Source organism: Muscardinus avellanarius (assembly GCF_963383645.1).
Source record: "Muscardinus avellanarius genome assembly, chromosome: 7".
NCBI lineage: Eukaryota > Metazoa > Chordata > Mammalia > Rodentia > Gliridae > Muscardinus > Muscardinus avellanarius.
The window spans coordinates 92,401,423-92,427,502 of record NC_137793.1 but is presented as its reverse complement, the minus strand read 5'-3'; the positions used below and the strand labels follow the sequence as shown (position 1 = coordinate 92,427,502).

The window sequence follows — 26,080 nt, the reverse complement described above, 5'->3', positions numbered from 1 at the left end:
CTCAAGTTCTGGAGTGTGTTACCTATTTCTTCTTTGTAGTTAATCTCTTTGAGTATTTTCTCTAGTGCTGGTTTTGAAGACATAAATTCCTTCAGTTTCTGTTTGTCATGGAAGCTTCTTATTTTTCCATCTAATTTGATAGAAAGTTTTGCTGGGTAGGAAATTTTTGGCTGGAAGTTGTTTTCTTTCAGAGTTTGGAATATGTTACTCCAAGCCCTTCTGTCTCTCATAACTTGGTTTGGGAAGTCTGGAGTGATTCTAATTGGTTTGCCTCTGAATGTCACTTGGCCCTTTGCTTTTGTTGCCTTTAAGATTCTCTGCTTGGCTTCCACATTGGTCATTTTGACAATTATGTGGCGTGGGGATCCTCTTCTCCGATCCTGTCTAAAGGGAGTTCTATAAGTTTCCTGGATGTGTGTATCAACCTCTTGCTCTATGTTTGGAAAATTTTCTGCTATTACTTCCTTGAAGAGATTGTTGATCCCTTTGGTTTCACTTTCTTTTCCCTCCTCTATTCCAATAATTCTTAGGTTAGCTCTCTTAAAATGGGCCCATATTTCTTCAATATCAGATTCCTGCTGTTGGATATCTTTTTCTAGATTAGAAACTATGCATTCATTTTTGGATTGCTCATCTTCTAAGAGCGAGATTCTGTTCTCCATGTGTTCTAATCGGTTGTTTGTGCTTTGAATTGAGGCCTTTACTTCATTAATTGCATCCTTTATCTCTTTTTGGCTCTCTCTGAGTTCTTTTCGAAGCACCTCTATTATTTCTACAGTTATTTTCCTGATTTGATCTTCTAGAAATCTCTGATTTTCTGTTTTATCGGGTTCTGATGTTGTGGGGTTGTGGGCATTAATTGCTCCAGTATTATTCCTCTTTCCCATGATTTCGGATGTTTGTGCCTTCTCTGGGTTCTTCCCTTGGGTCACTATGACTTCACTTAAGGTGTTCTGGATCTCGAGTCAGTAGTATCTCAGACCCCACTACTCCTTTACTGGGTTTTATCACAGAGTCTCCGACCCAGAGAGTCGATAGAGGCTGCTTTAGACTGTGGGGGGTGCCAGGTTGCCCGTTCTCCTATGGTGTGATATCTCGGCCACCGCCCCTTCCCCACTGGGTCAAGTCCCAGGGATTTCTCCTCTGTGGCCCGCAATTTGACTCACTGTTCTTGAGTACGCAGATGTAGCTGTACTGACCTCGCTGAATTCGCTGCTGCTGCCGCCGGTAGCAATATGGCGCCGCTGCTACGCCCTCGGCTGTGGGGCTGGCATTTTTCTTTTTGATTTTGATTTCTACTCTGAATCCCTGCAGCGTGTGCTGAGCTCGGCCACTGGGAGCTGTAGATGCTCTCTGCGCGGAGAAATCTCTCCTAGCTGTTCCGCAGTGGCTAACCTCGGCTTGCTGTGGCCGTCTGGTGAATTCGCCGCTGCCGCAGGCAGTATGGCGCTTCTGCCGCGTCTGCCGCGTCCTCGGGTGCAAGGCCGGTGTATCTCCTCTGTGGCTCTGTTCTCAGTCCGCTTTCTCTCTGGAGCCTGGTGATTTTTTGTTTCACTGGTGATGGTGTTTTCTGGCTATGAAAGGCGCTGATTTTGTGGTAATGGAGATTTGTTGTTAGCGGAGCTCTTAAGCCCCGCTTTTCTCGGTCGCCATCTTCCCGGAAGTCTCGAAATTTTTATTTTTGTAGGAAGGACACATTCTCTTAATTTTATTTATTTATTTATTTATTTATTTATTTATTTATTTATTTATGTGGTACTGGGGGTAGAACCCAGGGGCCTTCTACCTCCGGGCTACACTCCCAGACCTATTTTATATTTTATTTGGAAACAGGGTCTCTTAACCCAGCTGAGGCTGGCTTCGAACCTGCCCTATCCTCCTGTCTCAGCCTCCCAAGCGCCGGGATTACAAGCGTGTGCTACCATGCCCGGCACATTCTTTTATTTAGTTGAGAGAAAATAACAAAGATCTCTGAAGTGTTTGGAAGCACATTTAAGGTTTCAGGTTTTGGTTTGGGTTTTGTTTTGTTTTGATTTGGTTTTGGTTTTTTGCTTTTAAGGCATATATTCTTAAAACTTACACCAAAAAGATAGTAGGAAAATAGTAAAATCTATACCATTTGGCCTAAAACAGGCAAACAAACAAACAAAAAAAACTATTCTGTAAATATCACATCTCTGAAAATAACTACTTAAAAGAATGGCAAGTTTCCAAGGACACTGAATGTCTATGCAGTAGCCGTCATGCCCTCACAACATGGTCTCCTTTCCCAGAGACAGTGGGGGAAAAAAGGCTATATTCATAGTTTTTAAAGTCTATTTTAAATATGCTTCCAGATTTCTTATTTTCATTATTCTGAAAGTCAAATAAAAACATCCTCAAAAAATATTCTAGGAGATGACTATTAACAGGAACAAAGCAAACTTCTTTTGAAAAAGATAAGAGAAATGCAGTTGTATTTCCCCTCAATAACTTTTTTTTTTTTTTTTTTTTTTTGCGGTACTGACTGGGTATGGAACCCAGGGGCTACACTCCCAGCCCTATTTTTTATTCTTTATCTTGAAACAGGGTCTCACTGAGTTGCACAGGGACTCACTAAGTATCACTGAGGCTGTCCACGAACCCCCATCTTCCTGATTCAGCCTCCCAAATGCTGGTATTATAAGCGGGCGCCACCACGCTCGGCTCCAACAACCATTTATTAAACACTTGTTGTTTACAAAGTGCTGCGTCAAGGCTGTGGGTGGTGGTGATGCCAACTAGACACCTGAATTCTAACAGTAGGGCTGAGAGAGCATGCATGCAGGACTACACTTCAGAGACAAACTGAAAGCATTGTCTCCTAACCGCTCCTCTACAAACTAAACAGAGTGCTTTCCAAGTTGCACTGCAAGCTGAATAAAGCTATATTCTTTTTAACATGGACACCCTAGAAATTTGTTAGGGACTTCACTTACCATTAAATACGATAAGGATTATAGTAGTGTTGTGAAAACCTGGAACTAATATAATACTCTCTCTCTCTCTGGGGCCTTTTTTTTTCTTTATAATGTATATTATGACATTTAACATGTTAAACCTTCATGTTAGATTAAAGGAATTATTCAATGAATTAAACATATCTATTGACAATTTGCATGGGGAGAAGAGTTTAGTTGATATACTCGAATGGTTTTTAAACAGTTGATTTTAAAGTTTTCTGAAAGCGAAAGCTTTAGGTGTTTTCTCTAGTTCTTTAGGATTTTAATGACTTTTGCTGATTGTGATGCTTTGTGTCTTTTTCCCCCATCACATTAAAACCATTACCATGTTTCTTCATATAACACTTGAAAGCTTCACTATAACTTTCATAGAACTTTAGATAAACCTGTTTTTATCTAAAAAGGTCTTTCTAAAGTTTTAGTAAATAAAATGCTTTATACCACACATAGCTGTCCTGTCTACAGTAAATTATACAATAACCCCCAGGTATATTATATTTCTACATGCCCTTGTAATAGAAAACAGAAAATAATTTCCCAATAGTATCTATATATAAACTAAAATTAAAAATTTAAACAGTGCTGAAAATCTTATAAAATAGATTATGTGGTTATTTAATAAGATTAGAAAGACAAATAAGCTTCTATATTAAATTTTATTTTTTTTATTTTTTTACTGGTGCATTGTAGTCGTACATCTTAATGGAGTACAAGAATGTAGAGGCATACATGCACACATCACTCACTTAGCTCTTCCCCAACCCCCACCCCATTCTCTCCCCTGCCCTCCTTCTCATGTTTGGCTTGGTGACTGACTTTGATATGTTTGTAAATACACATCACATACATTTGGAAATTTTAAATGAGTACTAATTAACTTGTATGTCACAGTTATGTAAGAGGGACTATGGGCTAGCGTTCAGGGCACAAGTTTGAGGATCAACATCTATGGACATAAGCTTGAGATACACATTAATAGTATACTTTCTGTGCCTTGATTTTCACACCTAAAATAGGGATAAGCATTTTGACCAACCTCAGAATGCTATTTTTATAGAAATTTATGGGATAAGTTTAAAAACAGTTAAGAAATATAGGTCAAAATTAATTTGCCTGTTGCAATGACTATTGTAATGCATGTCACTGTTTTAGATGTCAAGTCTAACCTGCTTCTGTATATAGAAGTTAGTTTATAATAAATTACTTTAAATTTCTTTTGAGTACAGATTTCCTAAATTTTATTATAATTCTAATTGTTAGCTTCATTTTCCAATGAGAGGGTTACCCTAATATATTGTTTTTGAAATAGAACAATTTCCAAATGACTTATGAAAATGTTGATAAAAATTAAAATGAGCAGTAATACCTCCAAAAGACAACATTTTAAATCATTATGTAACTGAAACTAAATTTGTATACACATTTGGAATGGAAGGTTTCAATAGTCCATTTTCTTAATTTAAATGAACTGATTTGTGATTTCAAACGTTATTTTTAATTCTACTGGTTTTTTCCCCACACTTTTAAATATACCACAATAACCCTAAATGTGATTGATACTTAGCCCTAAAATCTACTTTTTTTATTTCAAAGCATTCAGACTGCATATACTTGAAGATTTCAATGTCTCTTAGCCACTAAAATTATAGGGCCCTAATATAAACCATAATGAAAAAATGATAATTTAACTCATCTACTGCCCATAAAAATTATTCCATGTAATAATACCACAAAAATCACTCCTAATAAAATATTTGGGTTTCTGTTTTGTTTTGTTTAGTTTTAATGATGCAAATTTATAGTGAAATGATGAAATCAAAAAGCAAGTGTTCTTGTCAGAAGACAGGAAGAAAGTTTTTTTTTCCTCTTCCCTTAAGAAAAACAAAGGATTCCTGAAAGCTTAGCTCTGATTTATTTTTCCAATTTTAAATACCTTAAGAGTAGCGGAACTGCTACTGGCATGGTAGTATTTCTAACAGTCAATAAATCTAAAATATTATGTGTGAATATTGGAATGAAGCCATTAAGAAGATTACAGCATGCAACACAGCAGAGGGTCCACAGGAAAAAAGAACTAGTAATTCAGGACAACTGTGACCACTGACCTTTGAGCAGCCAAGACCACTGGTCAATTTGACACAATAATAGAGTGCACATGCACAGAAAGTCATCTAGCCTGGAAGTATAATTCAAATGCTCGGGTGGATGATTTTAAAAGGCTCTCCATTTTAATCGCAGTTACATTTTTAAACAAGCAAACAATACCAACAGTAATATATTTCAGGCTTCAAGTATATTTTATCAATTCAAATTATGCACAAAAATGTAGTAAGATCATTCATGATTATAACACATCTCATTTAAAACATTTGCCATTTAAAAAGTATGTTGTTGTATTTCATCATATTTCTTCCAGAACTATCAGAGACAGCTTGGAAAACTGATAAAAGGCTAAATTTATTAGAAATTGATAAAATATATTCTAAAATATTTTTAGAAAGTTCCTCTCATTTTTAAATGTCTCACGCTTTCTACAAATGGTCCTAGTTCTATCTCAGAGCTTTTTTGATTTGTCCAGCCTTTAAACTGTTAAGTGTGTGGCCTTCAATTTCAAGCATATATATAATCAATCTATACCACCTTGCAGTATTGCTTTTTACCTTTACTTTTAAATATTTCAGTTATGTTAGGTTGTAATATTGCTTGTTTGTAAACTATATGATGTGCTCTTCTGTTATTTTACATATTTAAAATTGTACATTTTGTGAATACTGTTTAACTTTCCCACATATTTAAGTAAATGTCTCAATGATCAACTTAATTCTGCAAAGAATTAGCACTTCTCAATGAACAAAAATCACCCATCACAAATGCAATTTCAAAGATTCTTCTCAAGGAATCATCTCATTAAAGCTAACTATAAGAATTTAACACCATATAAAGAAATGCTGAATTTCTTTCTTTCTTTCTTTCTTTCTTTCTTTCTTTCTTTCTTTCTTTTCTTTCTTTTCTTTCTTTTTTCTTTCTGTTTCTTCATAAACAATCCTTTCTCCTGATAGCATTAGCAGTAGAAAATGCATGCACATAAAATATTCCTAAAATTTTGGATTCTATTTTTCATAATTATTTCTCATCCAGTGAAGAATACTTTGATGGATTTCTAAATGAATAACCAATCATTTCTAGCAGTTTCTGCAAAATTTTATAATGAGGTCATCTAGTTATAATGAGCTAAAAAGATAATATAATCATTCATTGGCCTGGGTTTAGATTTGTTCAAATATGGCATATATTTAACTACAATTAAGATACAGTAGTAGTTGAGTATAATGTTATTTCAGGTCAGCTAGTATTTTGGTTTATTTATCGTCATAAATAATCTGATTCTGACTTTAAAACTGTCTTTTTCCTATCACTACCCATAAGAGCAATCATGGCTACTATGACTATTTTTAGAATTTAGAATTTTTAAATTCACTTTCTCAAGTTCCTTAATAATAGATTTCAAAGTGCTTGTAATTTATAAAAAAAATGTATTGTGAATTTTTTAATATCTTTGTAAAGAACTGATGTTTTAAATGGAGGTTGTTTTAGCTTAGAACTACGTCATAAAAATATTTTTGAATATCCATTAAATAAAATATATAGAATATATACAGAAATAATACTAGTTTGCATTTACTCAGGAAAACAAAGGCAAAAAAGCACTTTTGAAGACTATTTAACATGAAATACAGAATATGTGCCATTATAAGCTGCAGGCACACATGCGTGTGAAAACACATACACCTCTCTCTCTCTCTCTCTCTCTCTCTCTCTCTCTCTCTCTCTCTCTCTCTCTCTCTCTCTCTCGGTGCAAGATCAAAGACTAGAAGAAAACTGGCACTTAATTTATCAGCCTTTACAGACAAAAGACAGTTTTCGTCATTTCAAAAGGATCAGATGTCTTTTATGACAAACTGCGTTTGCAGTTTAATTTACAAATAGAATTCTAGGTAAGCAGCCTTTGCTCTGCCAAAGCAAATGACAAACAGTGTAGGTTTTCATTCTCGCGGCCCTCAGCAGGATAGAGAAGATTAAAATAAAATTGAAATAATTTAGAGAAAACAAATAAATGTTTCAGAAAGTTGGGGAAGATCAAAGCCAGAATTTTCTGACCCCAACTGTACAAGCATTTCTTATTATATTGACCAGTGCCATCAGATCATTAATTAAAAGGAAAAGCGCTGGCAGGTGGCAGGGAAGCAAAAGCCGATAATTGGCCCCCTTCTTCCTCTTGCCTTCAAAAACTCTCTCATTCTTTTGCAAGACATGCCACTAGGCAGACAGAAATGCCTACTTTGTAATATAATGATTAAGATGAGACGAAGAGACTCTCGGTAAAGAAACTCTGCCTAATGAATGCATCCAGCTTTTTAATTAGGATCCTACTTTACAATAAGAAATACGATGTTCCATTCAACATTGCCTCAAATGCCAAAAGGTAAAAATATTAAAAATAGAATCTACATTGATTCCTTTCACACTCCTTGCACACACCCAACCCTTTTATTTCAGATAAAAGTGGGAAAAATAAATCGTAGTAACTCAAGGGTCCAGGAGAAAACATATATGTTTATCACAAAAATATCTTTCAGACTTACCACATCACTTGGTAGGTGGCTCAAGTCATTAAATGGTGATTCTAAAGTGTTTGTGTCAACATTTAACATAACTACGTCTTCCAATGACTTGTTTTTCACTCTCTGTTTAAAAAAAAAACAATTATGAAAAAATTATTTTATTTCCTTACAAAACTATGATGATCTTGGAAACACACACAAATGATCTTAATACATTTGGCTTTGAAAAATAAAAAAGGAAAGTCCTACATTATAGAAGAATATAGACAACTTTCTTCTGAGAAAGTTTAACTATATGATATACAATCTATTAAAAAAATTGGGGGAAAACAGTGAATTATTTTAACTACCAAAGAGATAGCACAATAAAGACTTATACAATTAGCATTGTTATACTGAACTGTAAAAACTTCTAGTCTTTAAATTATACTAACTGAATATAATCCCATAGTAGTGGAATTTGTGCCCAGCTTATATCTATTTTTATCACAATCAAACTTCAGGGATAGTATAAATTAATAATTATGACTACAACATTAAACTACATTTTAAATGAACAAATATTTTTTCTACATTTCCATATACTTTGATGATGAGGGCTGAAATGGAACAAGATAAAATAATGAAGAGGATAGTGATATGGAACTTATCATTAGCAATATTCCTCACATGTATTTCAATACAAAGCATCAAATGTAATATCCTAAATGATGATCTTTTTTGTTTATTTTTAAGTTTATTTATAAGAAGTTTATTTTTAAGTTCATTTAAAACAAGGCATCTCAATTTGTCCACAAAAAATTAGTAAATTATAATTTTATCAAATTTTTCATCTTTAAGGAAGAGAAATATTTATGGCTCACTTTTCCTGTCTGAATTAACATATATACTTAAACAAATTGTTGAATTCTACTAATAACATTTAGATTATAGCAAATAATACCATTCTTCAGTGATAAGTAATGTGTTCATTAATGAAATAGATCCTTGATTTTAGAATTTCATACTTGTAGAGGTCAACTAATAATAGGTCAATAACTAATTTCACTGTAGAATTCAAATGTCATTCTAGAATGTTATTTTTTTTAAAAAAAAGTTAATTACATACTTTAAGTTTTGAAACTGGCTAATCAATTACTTTAAGTTGGTTATAATTAAAATTTCTGATTTATTTAGAATTTTAAATCTTGTATATTTGAGAGAATGTTAATTTTGATAGGAAAATAACAGTCTAAGGTAGAGAGTTTCTAATGTTAAGAGAACCACGTCTATGGAGAGTATGGGTTCTCAGGGGACACATGATTCTTAAAATCTGCCTTGTAAAAGACATTGTAAGTATTGTAAAGTCTTAAAATATGTCCAGCCACTTCCAAGATATTAGCAAAGAATCATTTCTAGTGATACTATTGATACTGTTGAAAAAGAAATTTATAAATGCACTCATTTCCTTTCCTTTCTATGTGCATACAGGTATAAAACAGGTTTAAATACATAAGTATATATTTATCTATAAATATGCTATAGTATAACTACAATGACCTATTTTATAAGCAAAAATATATGTAATGCCATTTGTATAAAAATATTTCATAATTATGATATCCATCTTCATTGATAAGTTCCTGTTATGTTAAAAAGTATTAAAAAAAAGACCCAGAAGCCTGAGTCTTTATTCAGGAATGAAATGAGTTTGTCTAAATAGCCCAGGATAACAGTAGGTCTTCCCAAGATGTTTTGTGATGACATTAACACTAAAGTCTAAATAATTTGGTATTCATATAAAATGCATATATTTTCAAAATTACTTTTAGATTTATAAATCAAATATTAGCTGCATATCAAATATTTTTAAAGAATCACTAAATATGAATAAAATATGGAGTTGGGCATGGTAGCACATGCCTGTAATCCCAACTACTCAGGAGGCTGAGGTTGGAGGATTGTGAGTTAAAGGCTAGCTTGGACAACATAGCAATATCCTCTCTGAAAATTAAAAAAAGAATAGAATAGAAAAATGAGAAATTCTAATGTTAAAACTTTTCCACATAAACCAAAAATGAAAAATTAGTATGTACTTTGAATAATTTTAAACAAAAGTTTGGATCAGTATCAGTATTTTAACTTTCCAAACTTTAGCTAAAGTTTAGCTTTTTTTTTTCAAAAAAGGCATGGAAATTCATAAATGACACTCTTTCTCTGTCTCAGATTTTTCTAACTCCTAAAGTTATGAGACAAAATTACGAGCGAAAAATATTTAAAGTAATTTGCCTTCTTATAGTTTTGGGCATAGACTGGAATATTTACTAAGAACAGTAAGGTGGTAGTTAATTCTTTTTCACATTTTCTTACTGAACCCTTCTGCACACTGTGCTACAAATGTACATTGCACACACGAATGCAAATAAATGATGCCATGGCAGCCATCACGTGCCCTTATGAAAATGGAATATTTCACTTGGATCCTTTACAGATTGGAGCAAGTAAGACAGCTCATATTTGTAGCTTCTACTAACTTAATCATTTACATGCCTTAGTCTGCTAAGTATAGTTTTCAGGAAAAACAAAATATTCTTTTCCTTTATTTGAAAAGCAAATTTTCATGTTACATTTTTCACCATCTTGTACTCACAGTTACATATAAATAACTGAAAGTAATTTCAAAGAATATTAACATCATGTCTTGGAGCAACTATGTTTGTAAATTTCTATAACATTGATAGTATGTATTGAAACTGTTTTGATCAAGAGAGAGAAAAGAGAATATCTTAATGCTTCCTTAAAAAGGAATAGTTACAAACGCCAAATAAAATGCAAAAAATACTCAGCTCAGTCTCACATATTAACTATGTAAGTAGCTATGGGCATATTTTAATTATAAAATATTTATTATAAAATATAAAAGCATAAAAATAGAAATTGTAGTTTAAAATATGCCTAATATTGATATAAGAATGAAATTACAACATGTACATCATCATGTAATTTATTAAGAAAGTTATTAAATAATCCCCAACTGATTTGAAGAAATTCCTAAAGTTCTAAGTATACCTTCTCATCCACTCTTAAATGAGGTAAATCAAATAAACCCAACTATTAAGATACTTGGATAAATCCAACATATAAAAAGCACAGAGATTAGGATCAATCTAGTCACGACTCTAAATATTCTCATTTAATAACAGTAGTCAATTTAAACTTAGAATGGACAGTTTTGCTAAGACAACACTCTCAAAAGGTAAATAATTCTCAAATTTGCTCCTAAGAAGTACTCTTTTTTATAAGTGTCAAATAAATATATGACAAGCAAAAATGAATATTAAAACCGTGCACCTTTCTGTAGTAGTTTGGAAAAGCAAAATTACTTATTCTGAAATTTGATAGAAGATAATTATGTAAAAAAAACAGTATAATATCAAAAGAAACTATCAACGACTTTTATTTATTTTATTATCTTTATTTTTTTGTGGTTTAGGAGATTGAACCCAAGGCCATTCTACCATTCAATACCACAGTCTTTTTTATTTTATTTTTTTGAAACAGGATCTTGCTAAATTAACACACAAACAAACAGCCTTAAGCTTGAGATCTTCCTGTCTCAGCCTCTCAAGTACTGGTATTACAGGTATGCACCACTATGCCCAGCTACTATCAACAACTTTAAATATTTTCATCTTTATGAATTAACATAAAGCTAAGTATTCTATTAGATATATTAAATACAGAGAGACATGTACACTAATATGAAGATTAAATCTGAGGATGCTTTTTAGAAAGAAACCAACCACGGTTAGATTTGTATAAAGTCAAATTACTGATCAGAGTTGGGGATGTAGCTCAGTGGCACAGCTCTTGCCTAGCATGCTAGGAGCTCTGAGTACCATCCCCATCACCACCCCAAAAAACAAACAAGCAAAAAAAATGATCAATAAAATGTTAGTTATGTATTCCATGACCTCATAACAAATTATCTAATTCATCATGCTTCATTTCATATACTTTGTCCTTTCACAGTAAATGCCTTAGCGTGTAAGAAAAGAGTTTTATAAAATGAATAAAATACAAGGAGTCAGTTATCCAAGAAAAACTTCAATATTAAAAAAAACCAAATCTACTAAAAATTATCAAATATGTTCTTTATTAATGATAAAGCAAATGAAAAAATATTAGCCTGACATTTTGCAAAAAAAAAAAAAATAAAAAGGTCAAAACAAGAGCACAGGTATAATCCAGGTCTTCAATAGAAATAGGACTCTCATAATAGGATCCTCAGGAATTTTAAAATATATTGAAGAATCTTCTTTGATCTCAATAAGAACTGATCGCATATACAGAGACATCCAGTAACAAGAAAATGACATCTAATTCATTAGCTTGTTCATTAGAACTAGGTTAAAATGCTAATTTGTACAATCAGCAAGAAGTATTTATTTGAATAAAACTGAAATCACCCAACAAAATGTCATTCAATTGATTCACATATTCTGCTTTCATACCAGCTGTGTGTTTACTGTTTTAGATGCTAATCTTACAAAACGTCCTTTCTAGAAATCTTATTGATTTCAGGTCCAAGGACTTTAAAGTTTCAGAGGTTTCATTAGATTGCTAAATGAAGTGACAAAAATTATTAGTGAATGATCTGTTGACAGTGAAAAAATTACTAAATTTCACATCTGGCAACAGAACTAAAAACTAAAATTTAAAGAAGAAGCTATGTTCTATCTAAAAAGCTTATCATTCGTGTATTAAAAAGTTTTAGAAAAGAAAAATTATAAATTGGAAAATAATAAAGATTCCAAAGTAAAATGTTTCCATTTACAAGCCATATAGATATACATTTTAAGCTGGGCATGGTAATGAACACTTGTAATCCTAATACTTGGGAGAATGAGACAGGAGGATAGTAAGTTCAAGAGCAGCCTTAGCAACTTAGTGAAGCTTTCTACAATTTAGTGAGATTGTTTCAAATTAAAAAATAAATAAATAAAATAGAACTGGAGGCATAGGTCAGAAGTAGAATACCCTCTGGGTTCAATCTCCAGTGCCACAATAGATAAAATTAAATTTAAAAAGCATACACATTTAAGAGATCTCAAGTTGCCATAAAGATGAGTGGTCACCAAGGACTAAAGTCTTTAGTATTTAAAACTTACCATATGCTGGGCGTGGTGGCGCAAGCTTATAATCCCAGCATTCGGGAGGCTGTGACTGGAGGATCGCATTTCGTGGACAGCCTCAGCTATTTAGTGAGGCCCTCTGCAACTCAGTGAGACCCAGTTTCAATATGAAGAACAAAAAATAGGGCTTGGGCGTAGCTCAGAGGTAGAATGCCCCTGGGTTTCATCCCCAGTACCATTAAAAATTAAAAAAAAAAAATTACCATGTGACTCCTATCAAATCTAATGTACTCTTATAGGTTCCATGCCATAGAAAATAACCATTTAATATGTTAATTTAAAGAAAATTATTTCAATGTTACTTTTTTAAAAAATGACCATTTACATATATCCTAAATATGAATCTAGTCACTGCTTGGTATTATTCAAATGATAGTACTTTAAACAAAACTGGGTTAACTATTATTCTAAATGAGTTAATTTTATACTACCTCATGCTGAAAGATACTCACCTCTATGAGGCTGGAGTGTATTCCAATCAGGTATGGCATTGGGGCACTAAATTAAAAATATATATGTATAGATTCATGTAACTTGTTAAAACTGAAACAACAATATAGATAATTCAAATGCTTACAAAATTAAATTTATATACTCAGTTCTAACATAACAAATAATAAATATTCAATATTATTCAATATATAAAACTAAAATTAAATATATTTAAATTAAGGTTGCTTTATACAAATTAGAAAATCATTTATAATTAAATCGAGTAATAAGGCCTAAAAGGTATTTTTTATTTACAAATATATCACGGTATAGGCCATAGTCTGAGTGAATCTTTTCCGTTATCTCATGGCAATATCCTAAACAAATATCAAATTTATTTATATTTCTTTTGTACATCTAATTGAATTAGGTTATTTTCTAAGGTTTTCTTAAAATGTCTTCATTGTTTTGTGCTTACTATGTCACCAAATATTTATTGAGTCAGTCAGTCACATAGTTAGTTAGTCATCAAATATTTACTGAGACTTATCATGTGCCAGTGTCTGGAACTAGATATGTAAAAATAAACAAATTTCTCCCCTAGTGTGCGAGCTTTCCCCTAATGTACTTCATCTTTAATTTAAATTTTATAAATTCAGATTTATTCCACTTTTACTGTCATTAATAATTTTAATAACTTAAAAATGCTCAAGTGTAAAAATGATTTGAATTAATCAATTCAACACTGATATATAGAACATACCAGGTGCTAGGCACTGGGATAGGGGCTTAGGGTCAATAATAAACAATGCAGATGAAACATATTTCCTTGTGGATCCTATAATCTATCAGAAAATATAAATATTAAGTACTTTTAAAATATAAAATCAGAATTACTAGTAATTTTGGAAATACAAGAAGGAATTATCTATTTGACATTTGAAGCTAAATTACTATCTAACAGGAAAACATGAGAATGGACAGATGTCTACAAAGGTGATGGAAAATATGTGAACAAATAGCTATTTAAAAATAAAACATTTTGGCAATTCTTTTATAGACATCTTTGGGCTTTATTAATGCAAACCTTTTCTCTTAATGCAAACAGATAATCCTCTTTCTCAAAGGATTTGCATAATTTTCCAAACATCTCTGTCATTCAAACGGAGCTGTCCAAACTCCTGTGTATTCGCTTTGCTATTGACAATTAGTAACAGATAAAACTGACAGGTACCTTGACAGATTTAGCAATTTCAAAGTAATCTCAAAAAGTTGCAGATTTATTTAAGGATGGCTAAATGCTAACTTATACATCCAGAATTCACCAAAGAAGTATTTTCTTGTTTTGCTTCTTGCTAGCTTGCATTCTAGCTGGTTACTTATTGTATGACCTCCTTCTAATTCCCTGTTGTCTTTGCCTTTTGTGGATTTAGTCTCTCCTATTCTTTTCTTAATTTTTATGCAAGAGACCATCTGGAATTGATCTGATATTCTGGATATTTCATTTGACAGAAAGTTGGTAACTATTTTATAGGCCTTGATAGCTTTAAGATCTAACAGATTTTCTTCCTTCAAAAGGAAACACTAGAAACAAATGGATTGCTCTTCTCTCACTTAAATGAAAGAAGGCTTCCCTAGAGCATGTTCTCGTTCCTGAGATTCTTTCTAGGTCTCCATAGAAGACAAAAAATGCACACCTCTCTCCTGGACTCTTATGGCCAGGTTTGGGTAACTTCCACAAAGCAAGGTAAGTAGCTCCCAAATTCTTAAGTATGTCAAACCCTCTAAACATCCAAAACAGTATAAATTTATTAGAGTCCTCGTGCAGACTTTCAGTTTGCCCCAAATTAGGCCATTCTACCCACAAGATTTATAAAACAGAAAGTTCATTGTATCTCAAATTCCCTCCCCAAAAGGTGTCAAATTATTTAATAAAATATTAATCAAAATTACTTAAGTCTTTAAAAATAATAATTATTATTCCCATCCTAAGGACACTGAAAGTATTTGGGGTGGTCCAGAATTTCATGTGATGAGAGCCTAAACTTCTAAAAAATGTACAGAGTCCTAGGAAATAACATCTAGAAACACACTTTTAATGTTTATAAAAATATTTATCTTCTGACTTATAAATAATAAGTTTATAGAAATAGTAGAGCTAGAACTAAAAATTCAAAAAGTTTCTTCACAGATTTATAATAAAGTAACTCAAAACTTTTATGGTATTGCTAGGAATTTCGATGTGTTTTTCTCACTAATTTGAAAAAGGATTCGAAACGTGCAGATGTTTGAACTGTAAACATTAATTTTCTAAAATAAGTATGATGTTTTTCAAAATGATAAACATAAGTGTTTCTTACTTTTTCACATGATATTGTGTATATTCTCCTACAAAATGAGCCAAATTTCATGAAAAGTTATTTTAGAGCCCTAGCTAAAATATCTTAATTAGATTAGGGTATTAATAAGACAGGAGAAGATCCTTGGCAACACAGATGTTTTATCATCATGTGCTAACCCCTCCTAGATCTTGGCATAAGTGAAGTCATTTTGAAAACACAAGACACAGAAGACTGTATTATGAGAGCTTCTTTATTTTGGAAGCAGGTAATCTTTACTCAAATTTGCCTCTTTTTTTTAGGTTTTTTTTTTTTATAGATCACCCATCAGATAGATTATAATAACGACCTCTTAGGCTAGTCTGAAGAATGCAATTTTCTACTTTTTTAAAGTATTCTCTTAGAAGCTAAATCTGACCATTTCATAGAAAAGCCATATAAATAAATTAATAAAATGAGTGACTTGATGACTCCCTGAACAAATAATATACAATCTCATTGGTTTAGGAGTCATACCACTTCCTGTGTACTAATAGATTCAGAAAACGTAACAGGGTCTGGCAACATCATAGACTTACCACATTAAAGTACGTGTGTGTGTGTGTGTGTGTGTGTGTGTGTGTGTGTGTGTTTTGGCTGATTAAGAGAATAATGTTCATGGTGTTGCTTCCTCCCAGGAGCCTTCCCTAACCTGGCATGCAGGTGGACCGCTGCTCATGTGTTCCTATTCAAGGTTCTCCTGTGTGTTTCTACCATGGGACTTACAGCTTTGAGGTATTATTCTGTGCTCAGTATAGGCACGTATGTGTATACTTGGGCATGTGTGTGTATATGCTTACTTCTTCCTATCTGTGAATCTCCCAAAGGCAGAAACTGATTCTTATTCATTGTATTACTTATACACAGCTTGGCAAATAGTGTTTAAATAATGTTCGATGAACAAATGGATGGATGAATGAGTGAATTAACTGAAAAGTAGTAAGGCTTTATCACTGGACAAAGATGTGATACTCTTCCACCGTCACAAGATGGCATTCTGGCTCTCCACGGTCTGTCTATTCCAGGCCAGCAAGCTATCAAGTATGAAAACAGAAGCACTTTGTGGACCTAAGATTATCTCAGCATTTGGAATGCCCTAATCACTCCAAAGGGCTAACAATGATACACCGACTCCCGTCAAGCCTTTGCAGTCCTATTTGGAATTGGAATATAAAAAGGTTTTATTGAAAGAGCATGAGATTGATGGAATACTCTGAAGTATTTTCTCCCTAACATAGATCATAGATCAGTACAACCTCAAGGATACAAATGAAAGAAAATTATTTTCCTTAGGAAACTGTTTAGTCCATCAAATTTTCTGACAATTTCTGACCAAAAAAAAGCTAGAATCTTAGATGGGTGGGGTGTGTGTGTGTGTGTGTGTGTGTGTGTGTGTGCGCGCGCGCGCGCACTCAGCTCCTATGTATGATAGAAGCTCACCTATCATTGTGACCTCCAGGTTCTTAAAGTTTCACATGATTCCTTGTTTAGGTGTCACTGCTCTGGCATGAAGACTACTAAAATTTATCCTACAGACATTAGAACTAGAAACAAAACTCCAGGCATTGAAAGATGGAAAACGCTTCTTTCATTATAATGGAAGCAGGAGAAAAAGAAGGATTTGATGACAGGGAAAGAAAGTATCAGAAAGAGAGTTCTGGAAAGAATTAGCACAGAACTACTGTGTCACTGAAGTTTCTAAGTTTTAGAACGTCTTAAATTCTTTACAGAGAATTGAGCTTAAAGGTACATTACCTCTTAAGAGGTCAGAATGTGTTTTTTTTAATTATAATATGATAAAGCATTATTTTAAACCTTATAACTATGTGTTATTTCTTGAAATACTAGTTTGACATATTTCTAAAAATCTATATCAACATATTTTATTTAGTGAAAATATTTTTAAAATAAATAAGTTTTAATTACTGAACACTATGGACAAAGATCCAGTGCATCTGTCAATGTGAATAAGTTGCTGTGTCTGCTTCATAGGATGGTAATATATTGTAGGTATAATGGTCAAAAGAAACTAAAATGAGTTACAAAACAGCAGGTTTATAGATCTAGCTCTACACTTAGATGTATGTGCGTGCGTGTGATGTTTCACAATATAATTAAATTGCATTCCTATAATCTGCCAAATTGTTTTTAATTTGCATTTCTTCAAGTGCAGAACAGTAGTAATAGTAGGTCACAGGACACCTACTCCATAGCACTGTGTATAAAACACACAAAATAGCAGAATACTCCATTTGTGTCCAAATACATGTGTTGTCATTATAATAATTTATTCTGAAGAGGTTTCATCACAAAAACTTAATAGAATAGCTCTTATTTATAAACATATCATTTTATAATCATTAAACATTTTGTCTTTCATGAAAAAAGTTAAAAAATACATTAATTCTTAAAGAACTGGGTGGTTTTTTTTTTTTTTTTTTTTTGCTAATGTTAGCTGTGATATAAACAAGTATATTAAGGACAAAACTACTGTCCTCTCTAGATTTATATGTATGGTTTAAAGGGAAAATCCCATATAATTTCATACAAATTAAGCTGTGTCTGCAGAAGATGATTATTCAATGAAGACAGCACAGCCTCCAGTCCTAAAAGAGGTCTCAAAGCTGCTTTGCAGGAGTCTACTCCTTGGGTAGCCTCACTGTAAGTAGCAGATTCTTCCAGGGGAAGAGAACAAGGAAGTCATTGGTCTTTGTTCTCATAATTTCTAGAGGCTTTGATGAGTTCAGATTGGTGAAATCACTAGGAGTTGCTTCTGATGCCAGAAAGCTCTTCAGAATTACTCCCAACTCTTCTTCTTTTTTTCTTTTCATAGTGGCTTTAAGCTGAATCTTTGACTTAAACCAGAAACCTGATAATTCTTGTACTAGCAGCAACCCCTTTATCAGTACTCAGTATTCAATGTACTACTTGGTAAAGAGAAGGAAAGGAAAGTGTGTCCTGAGGTTCAGGTAACGAAAATATGTGCTGACAACATGGTCACTGGCACACTTGCAAGACACATTCTGACAGCTGGGATATTGGGTTCTCTAATTGATACCATACCTTGGTCCAATTTTCCTAGCCACAAACTAAAATTTTGTTTCTGTTTATGCATTTAGTTATCTGACTACAGAACAAACTCATGAAACTTAAAAAGCTTTATATTTGTCGAGTGTCCATTTTTGCTACTATTGAAACGAATTATACTGGACTTCACAAAGCACTCTTTAATGCTTAAAGTCAAGTTTCCATGACTTCTTTTATACATACTTGAAGTTCGAATGATGTATAAATAGATTCTTTCTCATCATGCAACCAGGATTAAAAGGGCCTGGCAAAGGCCAGCTTACCAGCAGTAGTCCAGCAGGTGCGGGGGAAGCACTGGGATGTATATGTGTTGCCAGTACATTGGGAATAGCAGAGCAGCCGATCCATGGAGACAGGCAGTTAACTAAAATTTGCAAAAGAGTAACAATAATAAGTAGCTGCTGACCCTCCAAACAAAAAGGGCATGCTCAAGGTACCAAAGATAAATGATAATCACAGAACAATTTGCACAGTGACATAATTCACATTGCCTTTACCAATTCTACATGTAAAACGTTTTATGTCTCTGAGGCCACTATGAAACAGCAATGGTGGGTTCTTGGGAATCATAAGTAGGGCTACGACTACCGAAAAATGTAATTTGGGTTTGAAATGTTGAACATAAATAAAAGTAAAAGTGAAAAATTAAGTGAGCAATACAGAAAATACTGTAGGAAATCACAATTTGTGCAGCACAGTTTGCGCATCACTCAGATTAATACAACACGATTAAATATGGAAAGAAAGAGCGGCTGAAAGCTCCTGAGGGATATCATTAGGGCAAATTGCCAAAGAATGAAACACGAGCCAGTCAGGGGAGTCTGGAAGCTGCGATAATACCAAGGGACTTGAGCATCCGACAGTTGGAGCTTCGGCACTGTGTGAACTGTGGGTTATGGTATCAAGAGACTCTGCTCACTGACACATAGAATGTCACCATTGACCAGCAAACTGCCCAAGCTTGACAGCTGTACCACAGGAAGCCAAGGATATCATAATTTCATATTTAAACTGTTCCTTCCAGATTAACATTTTGTTTCCTAGCTTTATATCACAACAGCTGCAATCACATTGTTGCTATTTTAAAGGTAATTGCCATTTTAATTGTTTTGTTTTGGCAAGCAGTTAATTAAACATTTTTAATGCTTAACAAAGGGATATTGCTTTTCCCCCCTCCCTCCTATTGACCCTCATCAGAATTCTTTCCATTTGAATTTCCATTTGAATTATATTGCTACAGATGTAGAGTAGATTTTTAGTGTTTAAAGTAGTAATTAAATCAGCATCCTTTTGTCATTTGAAAGTTTTGCTATAGCCTGTATTTCAAGGTTACCAATTAAATCATTTTATTCAACTTGAAATCAGAATTTTAAAACACTGTCTGAAAATGAACCAACTTTCTACAAACCATTATCTCTACATCATTATACAAAGAAATTAAAACATGCACATAATAATCATAATTAATTTAAAAATAAGTATACACAAAGCAATCAAAATTTTATTAATAGCAATATTTGCTTGTTTTTAAGTGCAAAATAGTCTCGTTAAATTAAAAAAAAACAATTTAAATAATCTGATTTAAACCAAGACCAAAAGATTCCATTGAAAATATACTCATCTTGCCAGGCATGGTGGCGCATGCTTATAATCCCCATGTTTGGGAGGCAGAGACAGGAGGATTGTGCAGGTTCGAAGCCAGCCGCGCTGGCTTAAGAGATCCTGTTTCCAAAATAAAAAGTATAAAAATAGGTCTTGGAGTGTAGCCTGGAAGTAGAAGGGTTTCCAGGAACCCCAGCACCACCAAAAAAAAAAAAAAAAAAAAAAGAAAGAAAGAAAGAAAAAATAGAAAGAAAGAAAAAAGAAAAAATATACTCATCTTTGTCACATATATTTTTCATCATATTTTTTCAGTTTTATACAGCAGATAATGTACTTTGATTCTACATACAATACTATAATTAAGGACCTTAGTACATTTATTTATTAACTTTATTAGTTTAACACAGTATGCACTCAATAAATATTATTTTTAAGTTCCTTAATTAGAGTATACCATATGCCACTAGGAGGCATTCAAATACTTTTATGTAATAATTAGACTATGGATTTATTTATGTTATAAAGGTGAACTGGAGGGAAATGAAAATGGAGTTGATCTAACTCATTGTGTCAAATTCTCCAAGAGCTTTTGGGTACTCCCTGGTTGTAAATTAGGCATCTATAAAGCTGTATTAACTCTTTCCAGCCCTTCATGTAACCTGATGGGCTAAGAAAGCTTATGAAGCTTTGAAAGCTTTCATTCCTCAAAATTTCTACAACTACACACAAATGACTTTCAAAAAAGTTCCTTTAAAACTCTAAAATGTGTTTTTTTTTATTACTGAAAAATTAATAACAGTGAAGCAAGAGAGAAAATACAAGGTCAATTTATTTCACAGGGCACAAAGTCCAAGGCCTTTATCAAAGGCTAAGTAGAGCTCCCTCATGCACTCATTTAGTGGTCAATCACAAATACATCACTCACTAACAAGGTAAAATTTTATCTGATCAATTTGATTGGTATCTTACAAAATGGTCAGAATTTGGCAGGGGGTTACTCATGCTATTCAAGTTCAACCAATATAGAATGAGGCTTCACAGGATTTGGTGACTCTTGGCACGTTAGGAATAGGTGACAGGGAGAGGTAAGAATATATAACAACCTCTCCCCAGCCCTAGTGTCTGTCCTAAGCAATAAGAATGAATTATAAAAAGCATTAAGGCAAAAGTGCCAGGCTCACATAGAAACATAAGTAATTTACTTTTGCAAATATCGATTCTGTTAACACACCCAAGTGGATATCTACAAAGTTGAAGCATACCAAAGAAGATTTCCTATGCTCACCCTTTTGGGGTGAACACAGGAATTACATGATTTAAAAACTAATAAAACACTTAATTATTTACAGGTATACATGTAGTGAAGATATCAAATTTTAAAGTAAAGTATAATTAAGAAAAATAAATTCACTTGGGTATAAAATACACATATAAATTTTTTTTAATTACAAAAATCAAATATATAATAAACAAAAAAATCAGGGCTCTGGCCGTAACAAGTTGTGTGATCTCTGGCACATCTGTTAATATAACCAGACTTCAGTGTCCTGATATTTAAAGTAAGAAGTTTATGCTAAATGATCTGCAAGCACTGTCTCTGAAAGGTCAAACATTATTAGATCAGATCAATTCTAACTTTTTATATATTTAATAATTAAGTGATTTTTATGTCAAAGTGCTTAACTACATTTTAACTGAACTAAAATTCAGATATATATTCAAAATATATCTAATGATTATCTTTAAATGCTTTAAAGTACATTAGGAAAGTGTACAATTGGAAGTATTATAATTACTTAATTCAATAAAATTTCTGAGTGCCTGCTACATGCTATTATAAATCCCTACTAGGCAAAAGGGACACAATATTGAACAAATTTTCTATTTTCGTGGAACTTACATATTATGGGGAAGTTTGTGTTTAGATTTAGGTTCCATTCTCAAAGTATCTCATCATGCATATGTAAATATTCCAAAACTTAAAAAATATATATCCAAAATCCAAACCAATGTGGGTTCTAAGCATTTCAGATAAAGAACCACAACCTGTCTGTAAGTTAGAGATAAATTCTATGAAGAAATATAAAGCGTAGTAAGGGGATGGATGCATGATGAAGGTGTCACAGATTTGGCAGAACACTGATCTGGTGGTACCTTAACTGAGACCCACCTGAAGAGAGCAAACTGCTGGAGATTTGGGAAGATGGGGATTCTGAGCAAATGAAACACGTCACTCAAAATTTCCCAGGCTGAAATATGCACGGTATTTTCAAAGAGCAATGGGGAGGCCGGTGAGATAAGATTGGAGTAAGTGGGAGAATGGTAGGAAAGAAGGTCAGATAGGAAGCAGAGTCAAGGCTGGTGAGAGCCTTTGAGGAGACGGCAAAGACTCTAAATTTTATTCTGGAAGAGATTTTTCCATACCTCTGAAGAGAGTGCTGTCACAACATATCATTTGCCTGGAACATTTTGTGAACTATACAAGTAAAAGGAAAAAAAAACCCTCCATATTTTAGAAGTTTGGTCTGCATTGTAAAATAACACAAAAATGAGATCAATTTAATAAACCAAATAATAAGAAGAATCTTAGTACTTTAAATATATTTATGAGCCAGGCGTGGTGGCACACGCTTGTAACCCCAGCATTCAGGAGGCTGAGACCAGAGGATCGCGATTCGCGGACAGCTTCAGCTACTTAGTGAGGCCCTCTGCAACTCAGTGAGACCCTGTTTCAAAATAAAGAATAAAGCCGGGCGTGGTGGCACATGTTTGTAATCCCCGCACTTGGGAGGCAGAGACAGGAGGATCGCTCAGGTTCGAAGCCAGCTGTGCTGGCTTGAGACCCTGTTTCCAAATTTAAAAAAAGTATAAAATAGATCTGGGAGTGTATCCCCGGAGGTAGAAGGGCTCCTAGGAACCCCAGTACAAAAAAAAAAAAAAAAAAGAATAAGAAAATAAATAAATCAGGGGATGTAGCTCAGAGGTGGAATGCCCCTGGGTTCCATCCCCAGATCTGCCAAAAAAAAAAAAAAAAAAAAAGATATTTATGATATAGCGAACCTTTAAGTTTAAAGGGAAATTAAATATTAAATAGTCTTTCTATAAACTAGAATTCCCAAAAACTATCTATCTGATCTGTGACAGGGATAGAACTTCACATGTTTTTCTAGTAGTCATGTGTTCCTTAATACCACAGTTTTCCTTCATGAAAGTGGAGAAAAAGTTGAAGAAAAAATATTTGTGTTTCAGTTAAAATATATTTCTAGCATTACACTCTAGAAACTAAAGGAATAATAAATTACTAAATTTTCAGAGAAAAAAATTACTTCTCAGATTAGGTTTAGGGAAAAATTTCACTGTATCATAATTATTTAAAATGTGCATATACTTACATAAAATATACCTAAGATATTGAACTTATAGAGTAACAAAGGACTGATTAATAAAAAGTGAAAATATTAAGGATCTATATTTCCTATATACTCCAATTATAAAATAAATATATATAGGAACCATGTGAACATAGAAGAAGTAGAGCCTATAAAATCATCAGATGGAGAAACTTGACAATTGAGGTCAGCAATAGGAACTTGGTTATAGAATAAAGGCACTCGGAGTTCACAGTGCTAGGCCACAGGTCTAATAGTGGAAATATTTATATACTGCTACCATGTGCCAGTGTTTTGACTATTTGAAGCAGCCAGATATAATCCTCACAATAATGCTCTGAAGTAGGTCCTATTATTATTATCCCCATTTTACAGGTTAGGATACCAAGGAAAAGGTAAACCAATTGCCCATGATCGTACATCCCATAAGCAGCAGAGCCAGGTTAGGAAGTGGGGCAGGCTGAATCCAAAGTAAAGTAACCACAAAGAAAAGATGTAAACTGCTCATTATTATGAGACTCTGAATAACATCTACTGACTGAAAATATCTTATGCCAGTTATATAAAAGAGAATGTATCTTTGGACTGAACAGTCAAATAAACAAGAGCAGTTGACCTTTGTATGAAAAACTTAGGGATCTATGACAGACATAGATCCAATTTACAAAACTTCCCCCAGATACCTCAGTCTACAACTCGAGCAGGAAACCAATAGAGCAAGCTTTCTTAAAAATGTTAAAAGGAAAACATTATTGATAAAAACTGCACACGTTATCTCTCAACATGCACCTATAAATGCAATTAAATTTGATATCGAACAAGAGCTCTCTTTTATGATATGCAATCTGACTTGTTCCTTGTTCTTAAACTATATATATATAACAGAGAAAATCAGTCTAATCCTAAAACTAAGCAGTGTTTTATTGTTTTGTTTTGTTTTTTGGTGGTACTGGGGTTCCTGGAAGCCCTTCTGCATCCGGGCTACACTCCCAGACCTATTTTATATTTTTATTTGGAAACAGGGTCTCTTATGCTAGTGCGGCTGGCTTCGAACCTGCGCGATCCTCCTGTCTCCGCCGCCCAAGCGCGGGGATTACAAGCGTGTGCCACCACGCCCAGCCTAAGCAGTGTTTTAAACAATTGAGTAGGAACATATTTTGAAAAGGAAAAATACACTTTTTAGATTCCCATTGAGATAACAGGAAAATGATTCACCTAGAATGACCACAATGGAAAACAAGACAATTTTAATCTCATGGACACATTGTTGGTTCCATTATTCTACTCTCTGTATCACCTAGCCAGATTGTACCTTATTCTTATGTAGAAATCTTACTCATTTCAACTAGAATTCTGTGTGAGTTACTGAGAGACAGATTTATTTTGCTTAATATTGTATTTAACCATAAAATTATATATATATATATATACATACATACATTAAAGGTTTCACCTGACTTTTAACTAAGTCAGCACATAATTTAGAAATTTAAGCACTATAAATAACGGCAAGGATACAAATTTAAACTGCTGGAGATAGGAATGTGATGAATTCCTTGTGTAATGAAAAGAAATTAGTGGAAACTATAAAGAAAACATCTGGTTAAACACACTCGTTTTCTTATTTTAAAGTTCAGGTCAAAAAAAGTTGTCAACAGGATATTTTAAGACTATAATGTTATACCAAATATAAAATATTCTCACCTTAGCAAGACTTTACTATTTAAATTAAGTAATAGATATAAATGAAAATTTTGAAGAACAGCAATTTTATGTAATAAAAATTCAATATATGACTGAATTTTTTAATAAAATCTATTTTAGGGCAGCTTTAGGTTCATAGCAAAACCGAGCAAAAATTACAGATTTCTTCTATATACCTCCCTACTCCACACAACCATAGCTATCCTTGTTATCAATATCCCTCAACAGATTGGCACATTGTTACAACTGATAAGCCTACACTGACACTCAATTCATTTTTTTCTTTTTCTTTTCTGAAGTAGGGTCTTGCTAAGTTGCTGAGATCCTCCTGTCTCAGCTTCCCAAGTACTGGTATTAGAGGCATGTACTACCATGTCTGGTCCAGGTACATCTTGTACATCAGAGTTCTCTCTTGGTTACTGTACACTTTATGGGTATAGAAAATTTTATTATAATATGGATCCACCAGTACAGTTTCACAAAAATCCTTTGAGAAATGCTTACATACAAATCTAACAAAATATGTACAAGATCTATACAGGGAAAACTGTAAAACTCTTATGAAAATTCAAAGAACTAAATGGAGAGATATTACGTGTTCACAGATTAAAAAAAAAAACTCCAAATTGTCAAGATGTCAGTTCTTCCAACTTGATATATAGATTCAATGCAATTCCAATCAAAATTCTAGCAAGTTATTCTATAGACTTC

At 33.2% G+C, this 26,080-nt stretch overlaps 1 protein-coding gene across 2 annotated transcripts in view; it reads right to left on the bottom strand.

Annotated features, from left to right (window-relative positions):
- Positions 1 to 26,080, bottom strand: part of DENND1B (DENN domain containing 1B) — a gene marked incomplete at both ends in the record, with an annotated part of 243,584 nt that overhangs the window by 80,524 nt on the left and 136,980 nt on the right. For both annotated transcript variants that reach the window (XM_080698366.1, XM_080698367.1), the window contains 3 exons: positions 7,625 to 7,726; positions 13,230 to 13,275; positions 18,938 to 19,038. In XM_080698366.1, the coding sequence (XP_080554492.1) occupies positions 7,625 to 7,726; positions 13,230 to 13,275; positions 18,938 to 19,038 (249 nt within the window). The remainder of the gene's footprint in view (positions 1 to 7,624; positions 7,727 to 13,229; positions 13,276 to 18,937; positions 19,039 to 26,080) is intronic.